The sequence below is a fragment of the Lutra lutra genome, chromosome 3 (assembly GCF_902655055.1).
Source record: "Lutra lutra chromosome 3, mLutLut1.2, whole genome shotgun sequence".
Classification (NCBI taxonomy): domain Eukaryota; kingdom Metazoa; phylum Chordata; class Mammalia; order Carnivora; family Mustelidae; genus Lutra; species Lutra lutra.
The window spans coordinates 200,505,676-200,524,698 of NC_062280.1; the positions used below are offsets into that span (position 1 = coordinate 200,505,676).

The 19,023-nt window shown below is 63.9% G+C and overlaps 2 protein-coding genes across 16 annotated transcripts in view; both read left to right on the plus strand.

Moving 5' to 3' along the window:
- Window positions 1–5,469, plus strand: part of MCF2L (MCF.2 cell line derived transforming sequence like) — a 118,729-nt gene extending 113,260 nt beyond the window's left edge. For 10 of the 11 annotated variants that reach the window (XM_047720460.1, XM_047720462.1, XM_047720466.1 and 7 more), the window contains 4 exons: window positions 2,274–2,392; window positions 3,403–3,515; window positions 3,619–3,722; window positions 3,834–5,469. In XM_047720460.1, the coding sequence (XP_047576416.1) occupies window positions 2,274–2,392; window positions 3,403–3,515; window positions 3,619–3,722; window positions 3,834–3,919 (422 nt within the window). In that variant the 3' untranslated portion in view covers window positions 3,920–5,469. The remainder of the gene's footprint in view (window positions 1–2,273; window positions 2,393–3,402; window positions 3,516–3,618; window positions 3,723–3,833) is intronic. The other variant, XM_047720458.1, reaches the window with a different exon arrangement.
- Window positions 5,470–6,447: 978 nt separating this feature from the next.
- Window positions 6,448–17,269, plus strand: F7 (coagulation factor VII). 5 transcript variants are annotated; one of them, XM_047720470.1, is made up of 9 exons: window positions 6,448–8,090; window positions 10,170–10,330; window positions 11,621–11,645; window positions 11,723–11,836; window positions 13,384–13,524; window positions 14,231–14,340; window positions 15,631–15,756; window positions 16,044–16,167; window positions 16,622–17,269. In XM_047720470.1, the coding sequence occupies exons 1-9, from the start codon at window positions 8,021–8,023 to the stop codon at window positions 17,215–17,217; spliced, it is 1,467 nt and encodes a 488-aa protein (XP_047576426.1). In that variant the 5' UTR covers window positions 6,448–8,020; the 3' UTR covers window positions 17,218–17,269. The 5 variants fall into 5 exon arrangements, with proteins under 5 accessions (XP_047576426.1, XP_047576428.1, XP_047576427.1 ...); XM_047720471.1 differs by lacking the exon at window positions 15,631–15,756 and having other exon boundaries at window positions 6,470–8,090; XM_047720468.1 differs by lacking the exon at window positions 6,448–8,090 and having other exon boundaries at window positions 9,212–10,330.
- The last annotated feature ends 1,754 nt before the right edge of the window (window positions 17,270–19,023 follow it).

Sequence of the window (19,023 nt, forward strand, 5' to 3'; positions counted from 1 at the left end):
AGGGCCTGGGACAGGGCTCACTTCTCCGTTGATGGCCTCATTTTCTACTTAAGTCCTGGAGATGTCAGAGCATTCCCCTGGCTGACTTCCCTCGTGCAGAAGCTGGTGAAAGGGCTTGAGCCTGCCGGTGGCCGGTTGCCCGCGGTTCCGACCGCCTTTCAGCCAAGTTATGTCTTCTCACCTGAGACAGGAAGAGGAGGCGGCTTCATAAGGTCACCAAAGATGTGACCCCCGCCACCAGTCCCCCTTCCCTCCACTCCCCTTACAGTGAGCCGCGGGTGTCCTGGGCGCTCTCGCAAATGCTTAAACGCTTGCTGCCCGAGAAGCTTCATCTGCCCCTCATTTTCCTCGGTGTCAACGTCAAGGACTATCTTGGAGAGAACAGAGAGGACTGCGTTCATGGTCACGTTAGCATAATGTCCCACAAACTCGCCAACATGTGCGTAGGTCCAGGGGTGCCGTCCGGGTCCTGGACATGAGTCTCCTTGGCCCCTCAGTGCCTCGGGTGCGTTGGGCATCAGTACCTCCCTAATGCCCCGTTCACAAGGTTTTAAAGCAGAGATGTGGCTCAAGGCTGGTAGGGAACCTTCCCCCAGACACTCTGGGGCTGAGGGATCCCCGCAGGCCACCCCCTCAACTCTGCACCTACAAAACCCTCCATTCTCCGCGGCACCCAAGGGCAGTGGAGGGAGTGTCCCGTCACTTGTGCAGTCTGTGGGCCACATGGCCGTCCCACCTGTAGGAGTCTCCCTGCAGAACAGTCTGCCTTTCTGTGCTCACTGTCCTCAGACACGTGTTTGTCCTCCGTTGCCAGGAGCCCCGCGTCCGCCGGTGGGCTGAAGCAGGAGACCCCCAGCCAGGCTGCCTGGCACCAGGACCCCCAGGCTCCCCTGCACACCCCCAGACGAGCCAGGCACACATGGCTGGGTGGTTTGCAGCGGGAAACCCCAGTGCCCCATTCCCGCATAGATGCCAGCCCCCTGCCATTCGACCCGCAGCCCAGCCCTGAGAAGGCCAGGCTCAGGGGCTCTCTGGCACCAGGCCTGCTGCTGTGGCATGGGGTCCCAGGACACCAGGGGCCTCTGTGTCTCCCACACTCTCCTTCCAGGCCCAGCTCTGCTGGCTGACAGGGAGCTCCAGGGCCCAGCTCCCCTCTACGGGAGATAAGACTCCTAATGTCCGTTTAGCAGAAGCGTCTCATGGCCAACTGGAAACACCACAGGCCTCAGGGACGGGCCTGTCCGGCCACTTGTGCCTGTGCACCCCTGCCTCACAGAGGGGAGCGAGCCCTTGTCCTCAGGGAAAGCACGCTTCCTGCCAGGCCACATGGGATCTGGAACTGGCACGCCAAGCCCACAGCCAGCGCGCCATCTTCCCTCTCGGCCCCGCTGGCCTCCTGCCACTGTGCCACCAACCCAGGCCGTGTCCGTGGTCCTCAGGCCCCAGAAGGAGCTCCCACCTGCTACTTTACTGTGGGCTGTTACTGTGTTCAGAACCGGAAAGCCATCGTCTCCAGTCTCCCCTCAACTTGCTCACTTTCTCCCTGACATTTCCTGCACATGGGAAATGCGGGTGTCGGTCTCTGGGGCTGCACGGCGGGGCAAACCCTGATGAGGGGTACGTGCGTGTGTCAGGAAGTCCCTGGGGAGTTCTCCCCCCACATGCTGGCCCAGCTGCGCTCTGTGGCCAGAGCTGGTGCCAGGGGCCTGGGAGGGAATCCCAGCCTCGCGGAGGTGTGACTCGGGTCTGTGTGTGGCACCTGCTGGCCAGTCCAGAGAGGGTCACAGCACCCTGACCTCACGTAGGGCCTGCGCTGTGCCCTCTGCAGCTGGTCAGGAGTGGGCCTTCAGGCAGTCTGAAGGGTGTCGCAGGCTCCAGGTGCGAACTGCTGACTCCTTCCCTTTGCTGGTGTTTGCTCCAGCATGGATGGATTGTGGCATCTCCAGCTGGTGGCCCTTCAGGCTGTGTGCCCCAGGTCCAAAGGCAGGGGTGCCACGGCAGAGCTTGGGATCACCTCCCCGAGAGGCTGGGCTCGTTGCTTCCCCTGGGCTGGCCGGGCGACAGAAGGAGGTGCTCTGGGCCCTGTCTCCCCGGACAAGGACAGCTGAGGCACGCGTGTTGGCAGTCATTCCTGGAGTCCGCCGTGGGGCCAGCTCCTGGGGAGGGGGCAGACCCCTCCAGGTGCACGGGAGGGGGTCGCGGGAACTGTGCAGACCCCCTTCAGGCAGGCTTGTGTTGGAAGGTGGCCCTCACTGGAGCCTGTGCTCTCTCAGGTTGGAACAAAACCTCTCAGCTCTCAGAAGCCCCTGAGGACGACGGCTGGTCCAGTGCTGAAGAGCTGATTAATTCCTCGGACGCAGAAGAGGAAGGCAGAGTGGGCCCCAGGAAGCTGGTAATCTTGGGGCCCCTGGGCCGTCAGCCCAGCCCCGGGGCCCCGGGTGGGAGAGCTCCAGAGCGTGACTGTGGTGCCATGGCTCCCATGGCTGCTGGGTGGGGGGACTCTTGGCCGCCAGGGCTCGCTGTGGCTATGTGCCCACCCTCCTCCTGCACCGCCAGACCCCGGCAGACGGGCTTCCCTACAGGGTGAACAGTGCACACACCTGATCTGCTCTGCAGAGAAGGGGAATGCCCTTGGGAGCCTCTGCAACACTGTGCACACGGCTCTCCCGTGCTTTTTAGAGAACTCAGCTGACCAAGGGCAGATCCTGGTTCTCCACAGGCCCTTTCTTTCCCACAAGTGGCAAGGGGAAGCCGTTTACGTGTGAATCATCAGAGTCAGGGTCACACCAACAGACAGTACACACTTAGCGCTGCCCTGGGCCACGCCCCAGTGCTCCACATGGCAGAGCTTTGTCCATGTGAACAGGTTGAGTGTACAGTGCGTTCCAGGCAGTTTAGACACCAAACACAGAGTAGAGGACAAATACATAAGTGTCCACTCTCACAGGGAGGCAAAGGAAAAGGTGGTAAAATACAGGGCATGTGAGGTGAGCATGGCTGCGGTTCACATGGGAGCCAAGGAAGAGGGAGCGGCACATGCAAATGTCCTGGGGCTGAGGGATGCCTTTGGAGTGTTTGAGACCGGCTGGAGTAGGTGGTGCTGCCGTGAGGCGGGACCACCAGGTGTGAGCCAGGGGCACTTTGGAGTTTAGTTGGGTTTTTAACACAGTCGCAGTGAGAGACTTGACATATCCTATGACCGGTTCTTCACCATTTAAGGTGACAGTTCCATCAGAAGCCCCACAAACAGCAGGGCCCTCATGAAATGCTCGTGTTCCTTCTCCTGTTTTTGGGTGCTGGACGCCCACCTCGGCCCCTGCCTGCGGCAGACAGCCATGTACCCTTGCTCAGTGTGGGGGCCGCAGACTGTGCTGTTTGACCTGCTGTGTCCTCTGACCCCAGGTTCCAGGAAAGTACACAGTCGTGCTGGGCGACGAGAAGGGAAGCCCCGACGCGTTTGCTGTGAGAAGTGGGGACGTGGTGGAGGTGGTACAGGAGGGTGACGAGGGCCTTTGGTAAGATGCCTGCGAGGGGCAGGGAAGGGGTCGGGCCCAAGACCCCCCAGGGCAGGTGTGGGGCACACACAGCTGGAGCCCTGACCAGCCCACGCCTTCTCAGGTATGTCAGGAACCTGACCTCCAGCAAGGAAAGCTGGGTGCCGGCCAGCAGCCTGGCCTCGCTCCTCTGCACATCCGGCTCAGCTCAGTGCCTGAGCAGCTCAGGTAAGACCCCTGCCCCGTGCGGGCCGCGCCCCAAGCCCGCGGGTGTTCACAGCCATGCACAGGAGCATGCAGGTTCAAAGCCGCTGCCGTTCTCGCCTGGTTTTCCCGCAGAGTCCAGTGCGGGGTCCACCCTGCTGAGTGCCTCCTCCAGCTGCGGCGAGAGCTGTGGGGTCCCCCTCTCAGAGCTCCAGGGGTAGCGCTGGGCCGTGCAGGACAGCAGCCTGCGAGCCTCTAAGTTTTCCTTTGCTTGGGCTTGCTTAGTTTGGTGAGGGGACGGTGCTCTAAGACCCTGGGGAATGAGGACCCTGCCAAGACCCCACCGAGGAGCCGCCCGCTGCCCATGGAGCTCTGAGGTGCAGATGCAGGGGCTGCAGAGAGAAGGTTCTGGAAGTCTACCCTCCGGCCTCCACACCGGGACCAGCCCCAAAGATGGTGCAGAAGCTAGGTGCATGGGAAGACCAAAGTGCACCGAGCTTTCCAGGAAAACCAGGACGGACGGAGGGCGCCAGGCTGCCGCCAAGAGCCGGTCCTGATCGCTCGGTGTGGTCCCGGCGCTGCTGGTCCGGTGCCTCCTGCGGGAGCGAGTGTGTTGTGGGAGAGAGGAGTCCACTGACCCAGCGGCTTGTTGGGGATGACTGTTTTGTCTTTTGCAAGTTCTTTGAAGCAGGGATTAATTCCACGGCCATTTTTGTGGTACTCTGGTCGCCAATCTTTACCAAGAATCACTGTGTTTACATGAAATGACAATTTGATACTGTATTTGATATAAAAGTATTTTCTGTTACCGGAGTTTACAGGACAGCACGTTGTTCGTACTGCGGGGAGATCTGGGGCTCTCGGGGGACCGGAGCCCCCCCAAGCCCACCTAGGAGCCCCTGGTAAAAATCCATCAGTGTTTCTGCAAACAGCAGTAGAAACCACGGAGATGCCCTTATCTGTGTAAGTTAATTTTCAAAAGAAAATTTAAACTCTAAGTTAAAATATTTAGCTTCTTTTTTACCAAAAAAAAATGGGGAACTTGATTTTTTTAACTAGCTTCACAGAATTGGGATTTTTTATTGTTTTTAAAGAATCAGTGAAGTGTGGTTTTGCTGGGTACTGTGTGAAGCAGTCCCCACACGGGCCTCGGGGAAACCGCAAGCCTCTGCTGACCTCCGCGGCCACCGCCCGCGCTCGGTCAACCCCCTGAACTCAGAAACGCAAGGAGTCCGTTACTGAAACCGAGGCAGGACCGAAAGAAAACACTTCTGTTTCACCTTTTTGTTTCAGAAACAAATTCTGTTCTTTGGAAACATGGTCTGAATCTGCCGGGGGCGGAGAGTTTTCTATGTGTGCGTGTGTGGGTGTGTACATAGGGGTCCCGTGTCAGGCACACGCTGGAAACTGTCGCTCACAACCCTCCCTGAGCCCCACGCCCGCCGCCCGCGAGGCCCGTGGTGGCCGTCCTCCATGTGTCTGTGCGGCCTTCCTCGGCGTCTAGGCGTGGGACGGGCCGTGTCTGACGGTTTCCTCCGTGGGCTGCTCAGCCGGAGCCCCCCACCGCCCCGGCCACCTTGGCGGCATCACCACGCTGGGGTCCTCTCTTCGTTAAGGCACTTTAAAACCTCCTGTTCCCGTCACTGCTTCTTGTATCGTTCCAGGTCTTTTTTTTTTTTTTTTTTTTTTTTTTCCTGCTGATGTAAGTGAAATCTAAAAGTCAGAGTTCTTTATTGTATGGATGGAGTTTGAATAAATATCAGCCCCTCTCGCGGTCTGCCTTCGTCTGTAAAAGCACAGAATTCCGCCCGCCCCACCCACATCGAGCTCACACTGGTCCACGCAGCACCGCGAGCTCCCACGGGAAACGTGGCCGGCCGTGAGCATGACCCAGACGGTGACCCACACGCTGCATTTTGTCAAGAAATGATGGAAATAACATGCATATTGTGTTGACCATGTAAAGGTAACAGGAAAAGGGAAATCACCGTTTTGGAACGAGAGTCCAAGTGGTGACTTCTGAGCCAGGCAGGGTCCGGGTGGGGGGATGGGGGGAAGGGAAGCATGACCCACAGCAGGGAACACGGAGGCCAGTCCACGCCGCGCTCACCCACACACCAGAATCTTGCTACGTCAGCCTGGTCGGAGGGATCAGATCAGATGCAATGGGTAATTGCTAAGAGACGCGGTACAACCGAATCACTCAAGGGTTGGGAGTAGAGACCAGAGCAGAGATGTCGCAAGCACTGACCCCCCAGGAGCCCCTCCTCAGACCCACAGGCCAGGCGCCAGTCTAAGACCCAACCCTGTGCTGTTGTGGGCCTGCCTCACTCAATGGACCGTGTGGCCATGAGCGAAGGGTGCGGGCAGGGTCCTGCTCCCTGAGCCCAGCCCTCTGGCGCCAGACAGCACACGGGGCTGCGCGGACCGCCCTTCTCCAGCTAGCTGCCCCGTTCTGCCTCCGCTTGCCACGCGGGCCTGGGGTAGAACGGATATTTGCCTGCACATGACTGTCTTTCGCGGACCGAAGGCCACCCCCCCCTGCTGCCCTCTGCTGTCGCGAACCCCCCGGAGGACCAGCCATGGGCTTGAGGGCTCCAGTGTGTGTCCCAAATCCACACTGGCAGGTGTTGTCCATGAAAACCTGTTCCCCACGGCTTTGGGCAGTCGGAGAAGGAGCGTCCCTTTCCTGCCTCTCCCGGCTGGTCGGCCCGAGTCCATAGCCAGACGCTGCTCACGCTGCTCCGAGAACAGCCCCAGTCCCCGAGCTGCTCAAGGCACAGGGACACCGGAGTGAGAGAGCTCCCTGTGTTTGTATCCGCCCAGCAGGCCGGAGCGCAGCCTCTCTCACAAGCAGAACCGTCACGGCTGTAACTGGCTAGATGGGTGACCCCAAGCAAGCCCCGACCCAAGGACGGATGGCATCTCTGTAAGGAGAGGGGGCAGACGCACAACTGGGAGGCCCTGTGCCGACTGAGGCCGGGGCTGGAGTGCAATGTCTGCTGGCTCCCCAGAGCCCCCGGCTGGAAGGGGCAGGTCCCCCGCTGAGCCTGCAGAGAACCAGGCCCGGCCGCAGACCCCTTGCTCCAGGACCTGTGGCCTCCAGAGCTGGCAGAGGATAGATTCTCAGTGTGGGAGTCCCAGTGGCCCCCAGCCAGAACCCCAGGAGTCCGGGAAGGCCCTAGCTCAGTCTATGCCAGGCAGCTCCTGGGGCCAAGGGAGCGTGCCTGGGGCACTCCACCCACCTTGGCCTGCGGCCTCTGAGGCCCGAGTCACAGCTGCTGTTCATGGACCAGCCCAGGACCCACAGCCCCTCCACCTCCCAGAGGACACAGCAGCCCAATTTGGTAACGCAGACTTAGGAATGAACCAGTTCTCGTGCAGGGTAGAAATGGAGCCCAGAGACCCAGGAGTCTCATTTGAGAGTGGCTGCTGCATCTGGGGCGCCCAGGGGACCCCGCCCCCAAGAAGGCCCCGCTCCGGTGCCTGCCGAAAGGGCCAGCTCCCTCCCCCACCAAGAACAAATTCCCAAGCAACTGCTGAAAGTAACAACCAGAAACTGCAGAAGTGAGCCACCTGTCCTCCCCTGGCGACCAGTGCTTCCCCTCAGGGGTTCGAGCTGGGGCCCTGTGGTAAAGAGCAGGGCCGTGGGGCTCCCACCCAGAGATGAGCCCAGCTGGCGCCTGGCCTCTGCCATTTTGCCGAGGACGGAGCCCACACCGCTGGAGGCTGGATGCCCGTGTCAGTCTTGCAGTAACCGACAGTGCCGGGGGCCCAGGACAGTCCCAGTCGGCAAGGGAAGCCTGACATCCGGAGAAAAGCCGTGCCTTCTGCCAACCTTGGATGGAGGGTCACTCGGCGGGTGGCCTGGGCCCAGGATGGCGGGAGCCCCCCCGCCCCGTTCCATAAGGCTCTGTGGCTCACCCAGGAAGCGAGGCCCCCTGGCTGAGAGGCCCTGCCTCGGTGGCCGCGGCAGCCCTCCTGGGAACACTGACATCCACACCCCAGATCTTCTCTCCTCTCCCCGGAGTTACTCCCGCGGCGCGGCTTTCCACGTGCTGAGTCCGGCTGCCGTGCTAAGTCCCAGGGGCCTCGGGGCTCCCAAGGACATTTAGGTGCACGTGGTCGACACCGCTGTCTCCGCGCGGGAGCCCCCTCCTTGCAGACACGGCTGTGCCGGAGGGATCTGGAGCCGCCCCGCCCCTGCGCTTGGGAGGCCGGTCCTCCCTCCCCCACCCCTCTGCAGAGCTCAGAGGCCAGGACTTTGCCCGCCCCCCCACACCTGGAATGTCCGCAGACCGAGTGACCCCACAGGTCTCAGCATGGCTTCCCAGGCGGGCGAGCTGGCCCTCCTCTGCCTTCTCCTGGGCCTGCAGGGCTCCCTGGCCACAGGTACGTCGGGGTGGAGGGTCCCCTGCAAGCCATGTGGAGGGCTGTCGGGCCATGGCCTCTGCGTCCCCCTCCCGCTGTGCTCTCCCGCTCTTCGGGCGGCTGGTGCCAGGGATGGGGTGGGACACAGCTGTGACGGCAGACACCCTCCCGCCACCACGGCACTAAGGGGCTAAATACGGAGACAGAGGGACGTGCTTTATAAGCGGCCCCACAGAGACCTGCCAGGACAGCAGGGTGGCCGTGCTGGCGACACGGGCAGCCACTGTCCCATGCCAGCCGTTAGCCCGGGCGGGACAGTGCCAGCCCGACTCCTGCAGGCACCCGAGGGACAGCACATCTGCGGTAGGGAGGGCAGGGCTGCCTTCATCCTTCCTCGGGGCAGGAAGACGGTGCTGGCCAGGGCCGTCCCCCTCCCTGCCCTGCTTTCACGGATTCCCCACAATCATCAGACTTGCCTCTGCTTCCCGAGGCCTGTCTGGGGCACGTTTGCTGTCCTCGGCGGGTCGAGGGGAGATGATCCCGCCCTGGGCACCTCCAGCCGGTGTGAACCCCTGCACCTGCGAGTTCTCGAGTCTCCCTCAACCCGTCCTTCCAGACCAGGCAGGCTCCCCAGGCGGTCGTGGTCAAGAGAGACGCCTCCCCTCAGCCTCCGCCTGGGAGCTGCGCCGGCCCTCCTGCCCGTCCCATCCCGTGAACCTGCCGGGGTCCGGATCGGACGCAACAGCCCTCCCTTCCCGGAAGCCGCATCTGCGGGTCTCCAGGCCGCACTCACCTCCCCCTGGGGCTCAGTTTCCCACTTGCTCCTGCCGCTCAGCCCTGGCTTTGCTCCCCCACAGCCCACCCCCAGGGGTGCAAGCGTGCCCGGGGGTCCCATGCGGCTTCCCAGCCTCAGCCTCGGTGTCTGTACGCTTGTCGCAACGTCGGTGTCTGCGTCTCCGTCCCTGGGCCCTCTCTCAGGATGGCACGGTCTGCATGTCTGCTGGGCGTCCAGAGGGGATCTCAGGTCCAACCTGGTGCTCAGATGGCCCCAGTCCCCACCGAAGCGGCTTCCAGAGCCCTGAGCCCCACCCACCCTGGTCCCCATAGCAAAATGGGGGACAGCTACCTGCAAGCAGCTAGTGGGGTCACTGGAAGAGGCTGCAGGTAGGCAGAAGGTCAGGGCCGGGAGAGGGGCCCACGGCCACACAAGCTCGTGAGCGAGGGTCACAGGCGCAGGACAGGGCAGGCGGTCACGGGCTCTAGGGATCGGCGGAGACTTTCCCCAGGCGCACGGGGACGGGACGCGCAGGCCAGCGGGACAGGGCTGGGGCGCCAGGCCCAGGGACGGCTGTGCCCGTGGGTCCCTTAGCTGGCAAGGAGGTGGCCCTGGAGACCGAGGGTCAGGGACACGCGCAGCGTCCAGCGGTTGGAGGGGCCGAAGCGGGGGGTGCGGGCTGGAAGCGTCCTCGGAGCAGGAAAGCTGCCCCCGAAGGGCTGGCAGGAAAGGAGCAGGGACGAGGCAGCGGCCGGGCGGGCCATCGGGGTCAGCGGGCCTCCCGCCACCGGGAAAGGCCACGAGCCGGCGCCGCTCCCGCGCAGGCGTCCCGGGCGGCCTTTGCTTCCGGCGGCCGCGGCCCCTCCGCGCAAGGCGAGGGACGGGCCTTCCGGAGGGGGCGGCGGTGGCCACGCGGCGCGGGGGGGACGCGCCGGAGCTCGGGGACCGCTGGGGAAGGTGGCGGGGTGCGCGGGCTGAGAGGCTCTACGGAGACCCCCGTCGCCGCATGCGCCCCCGCACTCGCCGCCCGCCACCCGCACTGTGGAAGCTGCCGAGCGACTTCCCGCCCCGCAGCCAGCGGCGCCTCAGCACGTTCCCGCCGCACGTGCGTCCGCGAGTCCGCGCTCGGCCGCCCACCTCGTCTGCGGAGCGCGGCGCGGGGCGCGGGCCGGACGCGGCGGGCAGACGCGGGGGCGAGCGCGGGGCCGGGGGCGAGCGCGGGGGGGGGGGGGGGGGGTTGCGCGGCGCCCGACGCTCGTGCCCGGGCAGCCGGACTCGGGGGCGCGCCGCACGGCGGCTCCCGGGCTCACGGCGCCGCGGGTCAGTGTTCCTCACTCAGAGGGAGGCCCACGGCGTCCTGCACAGGCCGAGGCGCGCCAACGCGTTCCTGGAGGAGCTGTGGCCCGGCGCGCTGGAGAGGGAGTGCCTCGAGGAGCGCTGCTCGCTGGAGGAGGCCCGGGAGATCTTCCAGGACCCGCGGCGCGCCGTGAGTGCCCTGCAGGGGGCGCCCCCCGGGCTGCGCGCGCCCCCGCGGCCCCGCTCCTGTGCTCCGAGGGACGGCGTCGCCCGGTCAGCGGCGCTCCTGTGGCGCCGGGCCGTCACCCCCCGGGTCCCCCAGAGGCGACCCCGTCCCTGCCACACGGCGCCCCGGCTCCGCATCACACAACCCAGGGCGGCAGGCGCGCTCCGTGGGTCCCTTGCTTCCCGGTATGGTCCCCGACCCCCAGACTCTCCGCGCTTCAGGAGGCGCCTCCTCAGGGAAACGGCTGTGAGGAGACAGTCGGGCAGCCACCGCGGCCTCCACACGCGCGACCCCGGCGCGGGGTGAGCTCGCTGCCCCTCTCGCTTTCTGAGCGGTGATCGGGGCTGGATGGCACCACACCCCTTCCAGCTCCTTCAGCTCCTCAGATTGTGAGGAGACGAAACCACACTTGCCCTCACGGGACACTCACCTCACAAAGGACACACCTGACACGGGACACTCACCTCGCATTCACAGCGTACCTCACACCCACAGGACACCACCTCACACTCAAGGGACACATAGCTCACACTCACAGGATACTCACGTCACACAGGACGCACACGGATACCTCACACTCATACTCACAGGATGTATACCTCATGCTAATGTGACACGAAACCCACACTAATGCGATGCACCTCACACTCCCAGGACGTATCTCACTCAACAGCAAGTGAGGCTGTTTGAGGCAGAGGCTAACGGGACCCATTTCAGGTACACAGAGGTTGGTCGCTCTTTGCATTTGTGCGCTACTTGGCTTCTCGAAGCATCGCTCACAGTTCTCATCCCATGTTACTCTCACAGACGTCCTGTGGGTTTCAGTTCGCTTGGCCAGAAGATTCCTCAGGAATCGATGTCACCGGAGCCGTCATAGAACGGCTTTGCATGCATTACGGCCTTCTCCTCCTGTCACACCCCTCGTCACCTGAGGAGGAGATGGAGGCTCAGAGAGCACATATGTCCTGTCCCAAGTTCACATCTTGGAGGTGGCAGAGTTGGGACAGAAACTCAGAATTCCGAATTAGGAAAGGAAAACTTGTGACCTCTGGTGGCCTTAGCGATCTGGGGTGGAGGGCATAGGATTAGGAAAAGATTCTCTCCCCCTGGAAAAACTCACCTCGTCCCCAAAGGAAAAGTCTGGCTTCCAGAGCCCAGCGTGGCCCACTCCAGCCCCACAGCGCAGTTTGTGGGCGCCGTACACATTCGCTGCTGGTGGACGCGTCTCACGCTGCTTCTTCTTCGTTCCCTCAGGAGCAGTTCTGGATTTCTTACACCGGTGAGTCGGTAAACAGCCCGTTTGGATCCCCCCGCCAGCCCCTCTCCTCAGCACACCAACACTGAAGCCCTCCACAGACGGGGACCAGTGCGCCTCGAACCCGTGCCAGAACGGAGGCTCCTGCGAAGACCAGCTCCAGTCCTACATCTGCTTCTGCCCTGACAGCTTCCAGGGCCGCAACTGTGAGACAAGTGAGAAGCCCCACAGTTTGCAGACAGAGCCCCCGGCAGGCTGATGGGCACGGCCTGGTCCCCTGCCAGCGGGAGAGTCTTGGATCTAAGGTGCTGGTTCTCAAACCCGTGGCCCCCGTCCGCCTCCGGGGACCATACAGCCCTTGCGCTCCCAGCACGCCAGAGGCAGACACGCCAGGAGAGGCCAGTGTGGGCTCCGCTGCGGGCAGCTTCCGGTCTAGCTGGGAAAACCGCATCTGCCCTTCCTGCTGTTACAAAAGTGTGTGGTGTTTTTTCGCCTTTCGAATACTGGAGCAAAGGTCAGCGGTTCCTCAGGCCGCCTCAGGATCCCCGATTGGCTGAAAGGGCTCGTAGAACTGCCTCTAGGCTGACCTACTCAAAATTACAGCTTGTGACAGTGCGAGGGTACAAAATAGTCAGCAGGGGGACAGGTCTGAGCTTCCCACTGTCCTCTCCCAGGGGGTCTCGTGGACACCCTTCCGTTCTCCAAGAACAATGGGTGACAAGACTTAGGGAATGTCACCACCACCCCAGGAACCACACTGAGCCTCTGTATCCAGAGACTGTATTCGGCTCGGTCCTGGAGATGTGGCTGACCTTAGTCTCAAGCCCCTCCAGAGGTGGAGGGGACACCATGTGGCCCAAGACCCCACCATGAGTCACATCGTTAGACCATCCAGTGTGGCCCAAGGCCCCCAAGGAAGCAACACTCTTATCAGGCAGATTAAATTAAAAATGTCCAACTTAACCAGCCAGGGTGTGGAGGTCGCCTCCGGGGAGCTCTTTGGGTGAATTTAATTCTTTATCACACAAACATACCTTCTTATACACACAGCCCTGCTCCTGGGCCTCATCCACCTTCTGCTCTAAGCAAACCAGAGACCAGTTATCGGGCTAGAAAGCCTCCATGTCTCTGCCCAGCCTTCTCTGCTCAGGGTCCCTGCTGTGAGTCCCCCAGGACCATGAGGGTCAGGAGCCCTCGTGTGACTCCCCTGCGACAACGATGTTTAGGAGCCCTGGTGTGAACTCACTTCCCGGCCAGGCCTTCCTGCTGGGGTCCTGGACAGACACCGTGAGCTAACCGTGTCGCCCGCACTGTAGCACTGCCCTTCAGAGTCAGAAGGAACGTTCCTCATCCCCATCTGTCTGCGCCAGTGGTCAGCCCCGGCCAGCTCACAGGAGCAGCAGGGCCTGGCTGTCAAACCATCTCCTCTGCTGGGCCTCTTGCCAGCAGGTCTCCCCTCTCACTGGACACTTTCACTGTCCCCAAGGGACTTTTGCTTTCCCTGGGCCGTCCTCGGTTCCCACCAGGGGCTGGGGGGTGCGGCCCAGAGACCCCACGGGCCAGTCCTCTGAGCCGGCTGACTAAGCTGCTCAGACGCAGGACCACTCCCAGCCCTGGGTCACCCCTTGGATGACAGCGCAGGGCCAGCAGGTCCCTGGCTGTCTCTGCCGCATCGGCAAAGCACCACAGCCAGTGCTGAGTGAGGGCTGGCTTCCCCCTGACCGGCTGAGGTCCCACTCGGTCTGTCTCCTTCTGTCCTCAGACAAGAAGGACCTGCTGGTCTGCGTGAACGAGAACGGGGGCTGTGAGCAGTATTGCAGTGACCGTGCCGAGGGCGGGCGCTCCTGCCGCTGCCACGAGGGGTTCACGCTGCAAGACGACGGGGTGTCCTGCGCGCCCACAGGTAATGGGTCCTCAGGGGCCAGCTACAGGGCTGTGTTCTGCTTGTTCCCGAGGAGCAGCCCCTGTTCCTGCACGGCCACAGCTGTCTGGTGAGAGACGTACCTACTACGTCACCTCGGGAGCCGGCCGCAGCGGCCATGGGCAGGACAGAGCCTGGGCGCAGCTCCCTGGAGGGACGGGGCCGCCTGCCTGATTTCGGGGGGAGTAGCCGGAGGCTCCGCCTGCCCCGTCGCGGGTCCGGCTCCCAGCTCCACCGCGGCTCGGTCCGGAGTCCGGGTCTTCCTGAAGGAAGCTCTGTTAGGGAAACGGACATTTCCCAAACCGGTCTCAAACTAAGTTCCAACGGCAGGGGCACCGGAGGCCTGTCTGTCCAGAGCAAGGTGGACCCCAGCCAGGCTAGAGCCTAAAGTTGGGTCACTGCGTCTAAACCGTCCCTCCTCCAGCCCCGGGACCTTACTGGGGAGATGGAAAGCTCAGAGCGTGCCCCAAGCGGCAGCACCGCTGTGCAAGGGCCGCTCAGCCTCCTCTGTCAGGAAGGCGGCCCGTCATTCCCCTGGGGAATGAGCAGAGCCCAACTTCCAGAGGGAGGGACCTCCGTTCCTGCAGGAGCTCCGCATGGGTGGCCCTTCCCCGGGCAGCCCTCGGGCCCAGCCCTCACCAGCTCATCATCAGGCATGAACCCCCGCCCGACGTCTTGTTTCCTGCAGTGGAATACCCGTGTGGGAAGATCCCTGTTCTGGAGAAGAGAAACGGCAGCAACCCCCAAGGCCGGATTGTGGGTGGCAGGGTGTGCCCCAAAGGGGAGTGTCCTTGGCAGGTAAGGCTCTGAGGCCCTCCAAGGGACAGTGGGCGGTCAGCCGCTGGACCCCTACTGGCGCAGGGCACTTGCCCCTCATTCTGAAGCCCACGCCTACCCACTCCCCTCTGTCCGTCCGATGTCAGCTCAGCTCTGGCCGCCCACCTCTCCCTCGGGGTTGCTGGCCTCACTCGTCTCCACAGACGAGGGAACCGAGGCCTCCGGGACAGATGGCTAAAGCAGGGGTTGAACCCAGCCCAAGCCCCGCCCCCACCAGCCTTTGGTAGCGGGGATTCTCGAGGTGCGCCCCGCCGTCCAGCAGGCATGCACGGGTGCGGTCAGGAGCCTGGGGCCGTCGGTGGGCCTGCTTCCTGCTGGAGATACAGAGCCTCCGGCCCCCAGGCTCCCTGGGCCCAAACCCCCACCTCGCAAGGGCGGGATGTGCGCACTCAGGCGTCTGAGTCCCACCCCGGGGTCCTCAGGACCCTCCATGTGGGGACGCACATAAACTGTCCCAGAACGTTCGGCGTGTGAGAACCTCGTCAGGCCCACCCGTGGCACCAAGGCAGGTTCAGAGCCGCCAGTGCCCGGCTTTGCTGCAGCCCCAGGAGCTCAGGCCCCGCGGGCCCGCCCCCACCCCATCCCACCTCCCACTGGTGGGCAGGCAGCCTGCGTGGGGCCCGGGCCCTCTCCTCAGCGGGGCAGAGCCCCGTGTTTGGTGTTCAGAGGGATACTGTGAGCGGGACACACCCGGACGGGCCAGGCGGGTTCCACAGGGTGCCCGGAGTCGGCGGTGTCTCTGGGAGGCAGGGCAGGCCGAAGAGGGTGGGTTTCTGTGTTTCGGTCAGAGAGACCCAGGGATGGCCGTCCCGGGGGCTGAAGCCAGCACGTGCTCCCACCTGGGACCCCTCAGTACCATTCACCCCCTCCCCCAAGAGAGAGGGCCGCCTCACCCATGTTACCAGGGGGGAAACTGAGGCCCATTGAGATTCAGGCCCAGATGCAGCTGGAACAGCCGCCCAGACCCCGCCGGCCCCGGGGGCAGCACAGAGCCGCGGTCAGCCAGGCTGGCTGTTTTCAGGTGCCGACATCCTGCCTTCAGCGGGCAGGGCTGTGCCACCGATCCACAGGCCACTGTTGTCACCCGGCTCGGGAGGACAGTTCTCTGAGGGGCCCAGCAGCTGCTGGCTCGAGGGAGGAGGGGGCAGGTCCTGGCAACCTCGGTCCTGCCGTCCACACTTGGGACATTAGGCCTCCGACGCGCTGGCCCCACGTCCGGCCTCTTTCCTCCTGGCGGCTGCCTCACCACAGCACACAGCGACCTGCCTCGCCCACAGCCGGGCCTCCCCCTGGCCCTCCAGCTCGTCCCCATCCACGGGCCGGCCAGCCAGAGACTCCGGCTCCTCCCATCGCCGTGGAAAAGCCAGCACAGGGGAGGTGTCTCTCCGCTCGTCGCTCAGGCACACCCCTTGCTTTCGGGAGGAAGGACGGGAAGCACTTAGGGAGAGCTACCTGCGGCCTTTCTCCCCGCGTGCCCGGGAGCGCGACCCTGGGCCGGCCTCTGTGGACCGGGGCGCCGGGTCCAGCTTGGGGGGTGATACCGGGCGTCCCATGGTCAGGCTCTCCTGAGGTGTCCACGAGCTCTCTGTGGCTGCCGCTCGCTGGGCAGGCGGGTCCCCCGGGAAGCGTGATGGGGACATGACCTCTGTGTGGTGCCCATCCAGGCTATCCTGACAGTGGACGGGGCGCTGCTGTGCGGGGGGACCCTACTCGACGCTGCCTGGGTGGTCTCCGCCGCGCACTGCTTCGAAACCCGGAAGAACTGGAGAAACCTGACGGTGGTCTTGGGTAGGTTCTGTGCCCCCCACCCAACACACACACCTGGACAAGGACGTGTGAACGGGACCGGCTTCCACAGCCAGACCAGACCAGCGTGTCTGGGCAGACTGCAGGGCCCTGGGTCCCACCGTGGCCACGGTGCCGCAGCCTCTGTCCCACCCATGCAAGTCCCGGACGTCGTGGTCCAGTCCCATCTCACTTAGCCAAGAGCCCCAGAGTCCCGTGGGCCACGGCAGGAGCCCTCTGTCTGGTGGGTTATAGGACACTGAGGAGGGTCTGGAAACACAGAGGCCATCAGGCGCCTCCTCAGCTGCCAGTGGCCCCACCTCCTGCGTCCTCAGCAGCCCAGAATCACCCCGTTCACACCCCGTGCAGAGCCTGCAGGTGGCCGCCTGGGGCAGCCGCTCCCGCTGGCCAGGGCTGGACTCAGGGCAGGGCGTGAGCGCAGCTGGTCCCCTGGCAGGGGAGCACGACCTCTGCAAGCAGGAGGGCGAGGAGCAGGAGCGGCGTGTGGCCCGGGTCTTCATCCCCGACAAGTACGTCCCCGGCAAGACGAACCACGACATTGCTCTGCTGCAGCTGAACAGGCCCGTGACCTTCACAGACCACGTGGTGCCCCTGTGTCTGCCCGAGAAGACCTTCTCCGAGAGGACGCTGGCCTCCATCCGCTTCTCGACCGTCAGTGGCTGGGGCCAGCTGCTGCACAGGGGCGCCACGGCCGTCCAGCTCATGGCCATCGACGTGCCCCGCGTGATGACCCAGGACTGCCAGGAGCAGTCACGCCAGTGGGAGGGCTCGCCCGCCGTCACCGAGAACATGTTCTGTGCCGGCTACCTGGACGGGAGCAAGGACGCCTGCCAGGGGGACAGTGGGGGCCCGCACGCCACCAAGTTCCAGGGCACCTGGTACCTGACGGGCATTGTCAGCTGGGGGGAGGGCTGTGCGGCCGAAGGCCACTTCGGGGTGTACACCAGGGTCTCCCGGTACATCGAGTGGTTGCGCAGGCTCATGAACACCAACACAACCCTGCAAGGCCTTCTCCGGGCCCCGCTGCCCTAGCCCTGGCCCAGCGCCCCCCGGGAATAAAGCTGTTGCCTGCCTCTCCCTCGAATCCAGAAACACCCCTGCACTTCCTGGGGGCGAGGGGTGGGAGACGGGGGCTGGGGGGACGGCCGCGCTGCTTCTGGAGGGCCTCGTGCGCCTGGCGACCCTTGCGGTGCACACGGCAGTGTGGGTTGCTGCCCGGGGGCCGCCGTTTACCATCCAGGCCTTTCTCTCGACGACGTGTCCACTCTGTGTCATGGTCTGGAAGCACGTTCCCTTCGACGGCTAGCCTTCCAGATCTTTCTGTACACATAGCTTCTGCCATATCATGGTAACGGCGCAGCCCTGTGCGCACATTGGGGCTGCCCGCCCTCCGCGGTGTGCTCACGCTCCCCCCGCCGAGACTCTGGTGCTTGTCCTGGAGCCGGTCTTGCTCTCCCGCTCACAGCGCCCCAGCGACAAGCCCTCCTCCGTGGAGGCTGGTGTTCGAATCCAAGAGCACCCCGAGAGTTCCCCAAACCCCGCAGGGCTGGGTGTTCTCCCCCTGACGAGGCCGATGATGGTTCTCCAGGAGAAGCCCAGGGAACACCAGGTTCCTTGGTCCCGCCCCGCGAGCCCGATCGGGGGAAGGACCCAGTGACGTTTTATCAGCCGTTCAGGGTGGGGCCTGCTCAGCCTCAAGTCACGCGGGCTGTGGACTGAGAAAGAAGCCATCCGTGGGGACAGCTGACGCAGCAGCGGGGCTCCCGAACGCGCCAGGGGGGAGGAGCACAGCCCTCGGGCGCCAGCCCCCTCTTGGGACACACATGGGGGGACGGTCCCTGGAGCGCCACCAGTGCTCAGCAGCGGTATGATCAGGCACCAGAACCTGCGGGGCTGAGCGGTCAAGCCGTGTTCCGTGCAGGGAGGACCAGGGGCCACACGCTCCAGCCACAGGGTCTGTCACCTGGTCTGTCAGGGTGTTACCGGGACACGTGCCTTCCTTACATGGCTCCTCGGCCACTCAGAATGGCAGCACAGAGCCATGAGGACGGAGACCATCCTCTGTCCCCAGAGGCAGACGTGGCCGGGGCTCGGGGTGGGGGGGGGCGTGTGCCGCGTTGTCCCAGACCAGCTCTGCCCCCCGCGCTTGGCCAAGCCGCTTTCCCGCTCGGAGCTGCGGCTCCCAGTGTGCAAATGGGAGCCCTGACTCTGGTCACCAGGACGGGTCCTGACACGTGAAAGGAGGCTCCTGGGAGGGCTCTGTCGTGTCACGCTGGGGAAGCCCGTCTGCGAGCCTCTGGCGTCCTCCGATTCGCGGCTCGGGCTGCGGACGCGGAGGGGAGCTCACCCTCTGCTGGAAAGAAAAGGAGGCTGGGCTGAAGGGCTACCCTGGGAGCCCATCCAGACGCACACAGGGCTAAAAGGGATCCTGGGGCTGCTGGCTCTGCCTCGGTTTCCCCAGCCATCGGTGGGAGATGCGGGCCCCCGCTTCACAGAGCTGCCACGGCACAGGTAGCCAGCGACGCTGGACAATCGCTAAAGTCTAGCCCACCCGACGTGCCCGCACGTGGCCGGCTACCCCCCACCTCTCTCTTCCGTGCATGGGTCTCATGTCCTCTAGCATCCCCTGGGGACTGGGGACAGGGAGGAGCTCACCCCAGATCCAGTCTCCCAGCACGCGGAACACACCAGGGACCACATCGCACACACAGAGACAGGCCGTGTCACCCCTGCAGGCTCTCCGGGGCCCTGGTTCTGCACGGAGCGGCCATGGCCCCGCAGACCGGCCTCTGACCCTGGCGCCTTCAGTCTGTCCAGTTTGTTGAGCACTTACTGTGT

What these genes read in the sequence shown, in the direction of transcription:
- F7 (XM_047720468.1), top strand. Translation starts at nt 9,851, where the DNA reads ATGCGCCCCCGCACTCGCCGCCCGCCACCCGCACTGTGGAAGCTGCCG. An exon ending in AAGGGGAGTGTCCTTGGCAG is followed by an intron (nt 14,341 to 15,630) that starts GTAAGGCTCTGA and finishes GCCTCACCACAG; the next exon opens with CACACAGCGACCTGCCTCGC. An exon ending in GAAAAGCCAGCACAGGGGAG is followed by an intron (nt 15,757 to 16,043) that starts GTGTCTCTCCGC and finishes GTGCCCATCCAG; the next exon opens with GCTATCCTGACAGTGGACGG.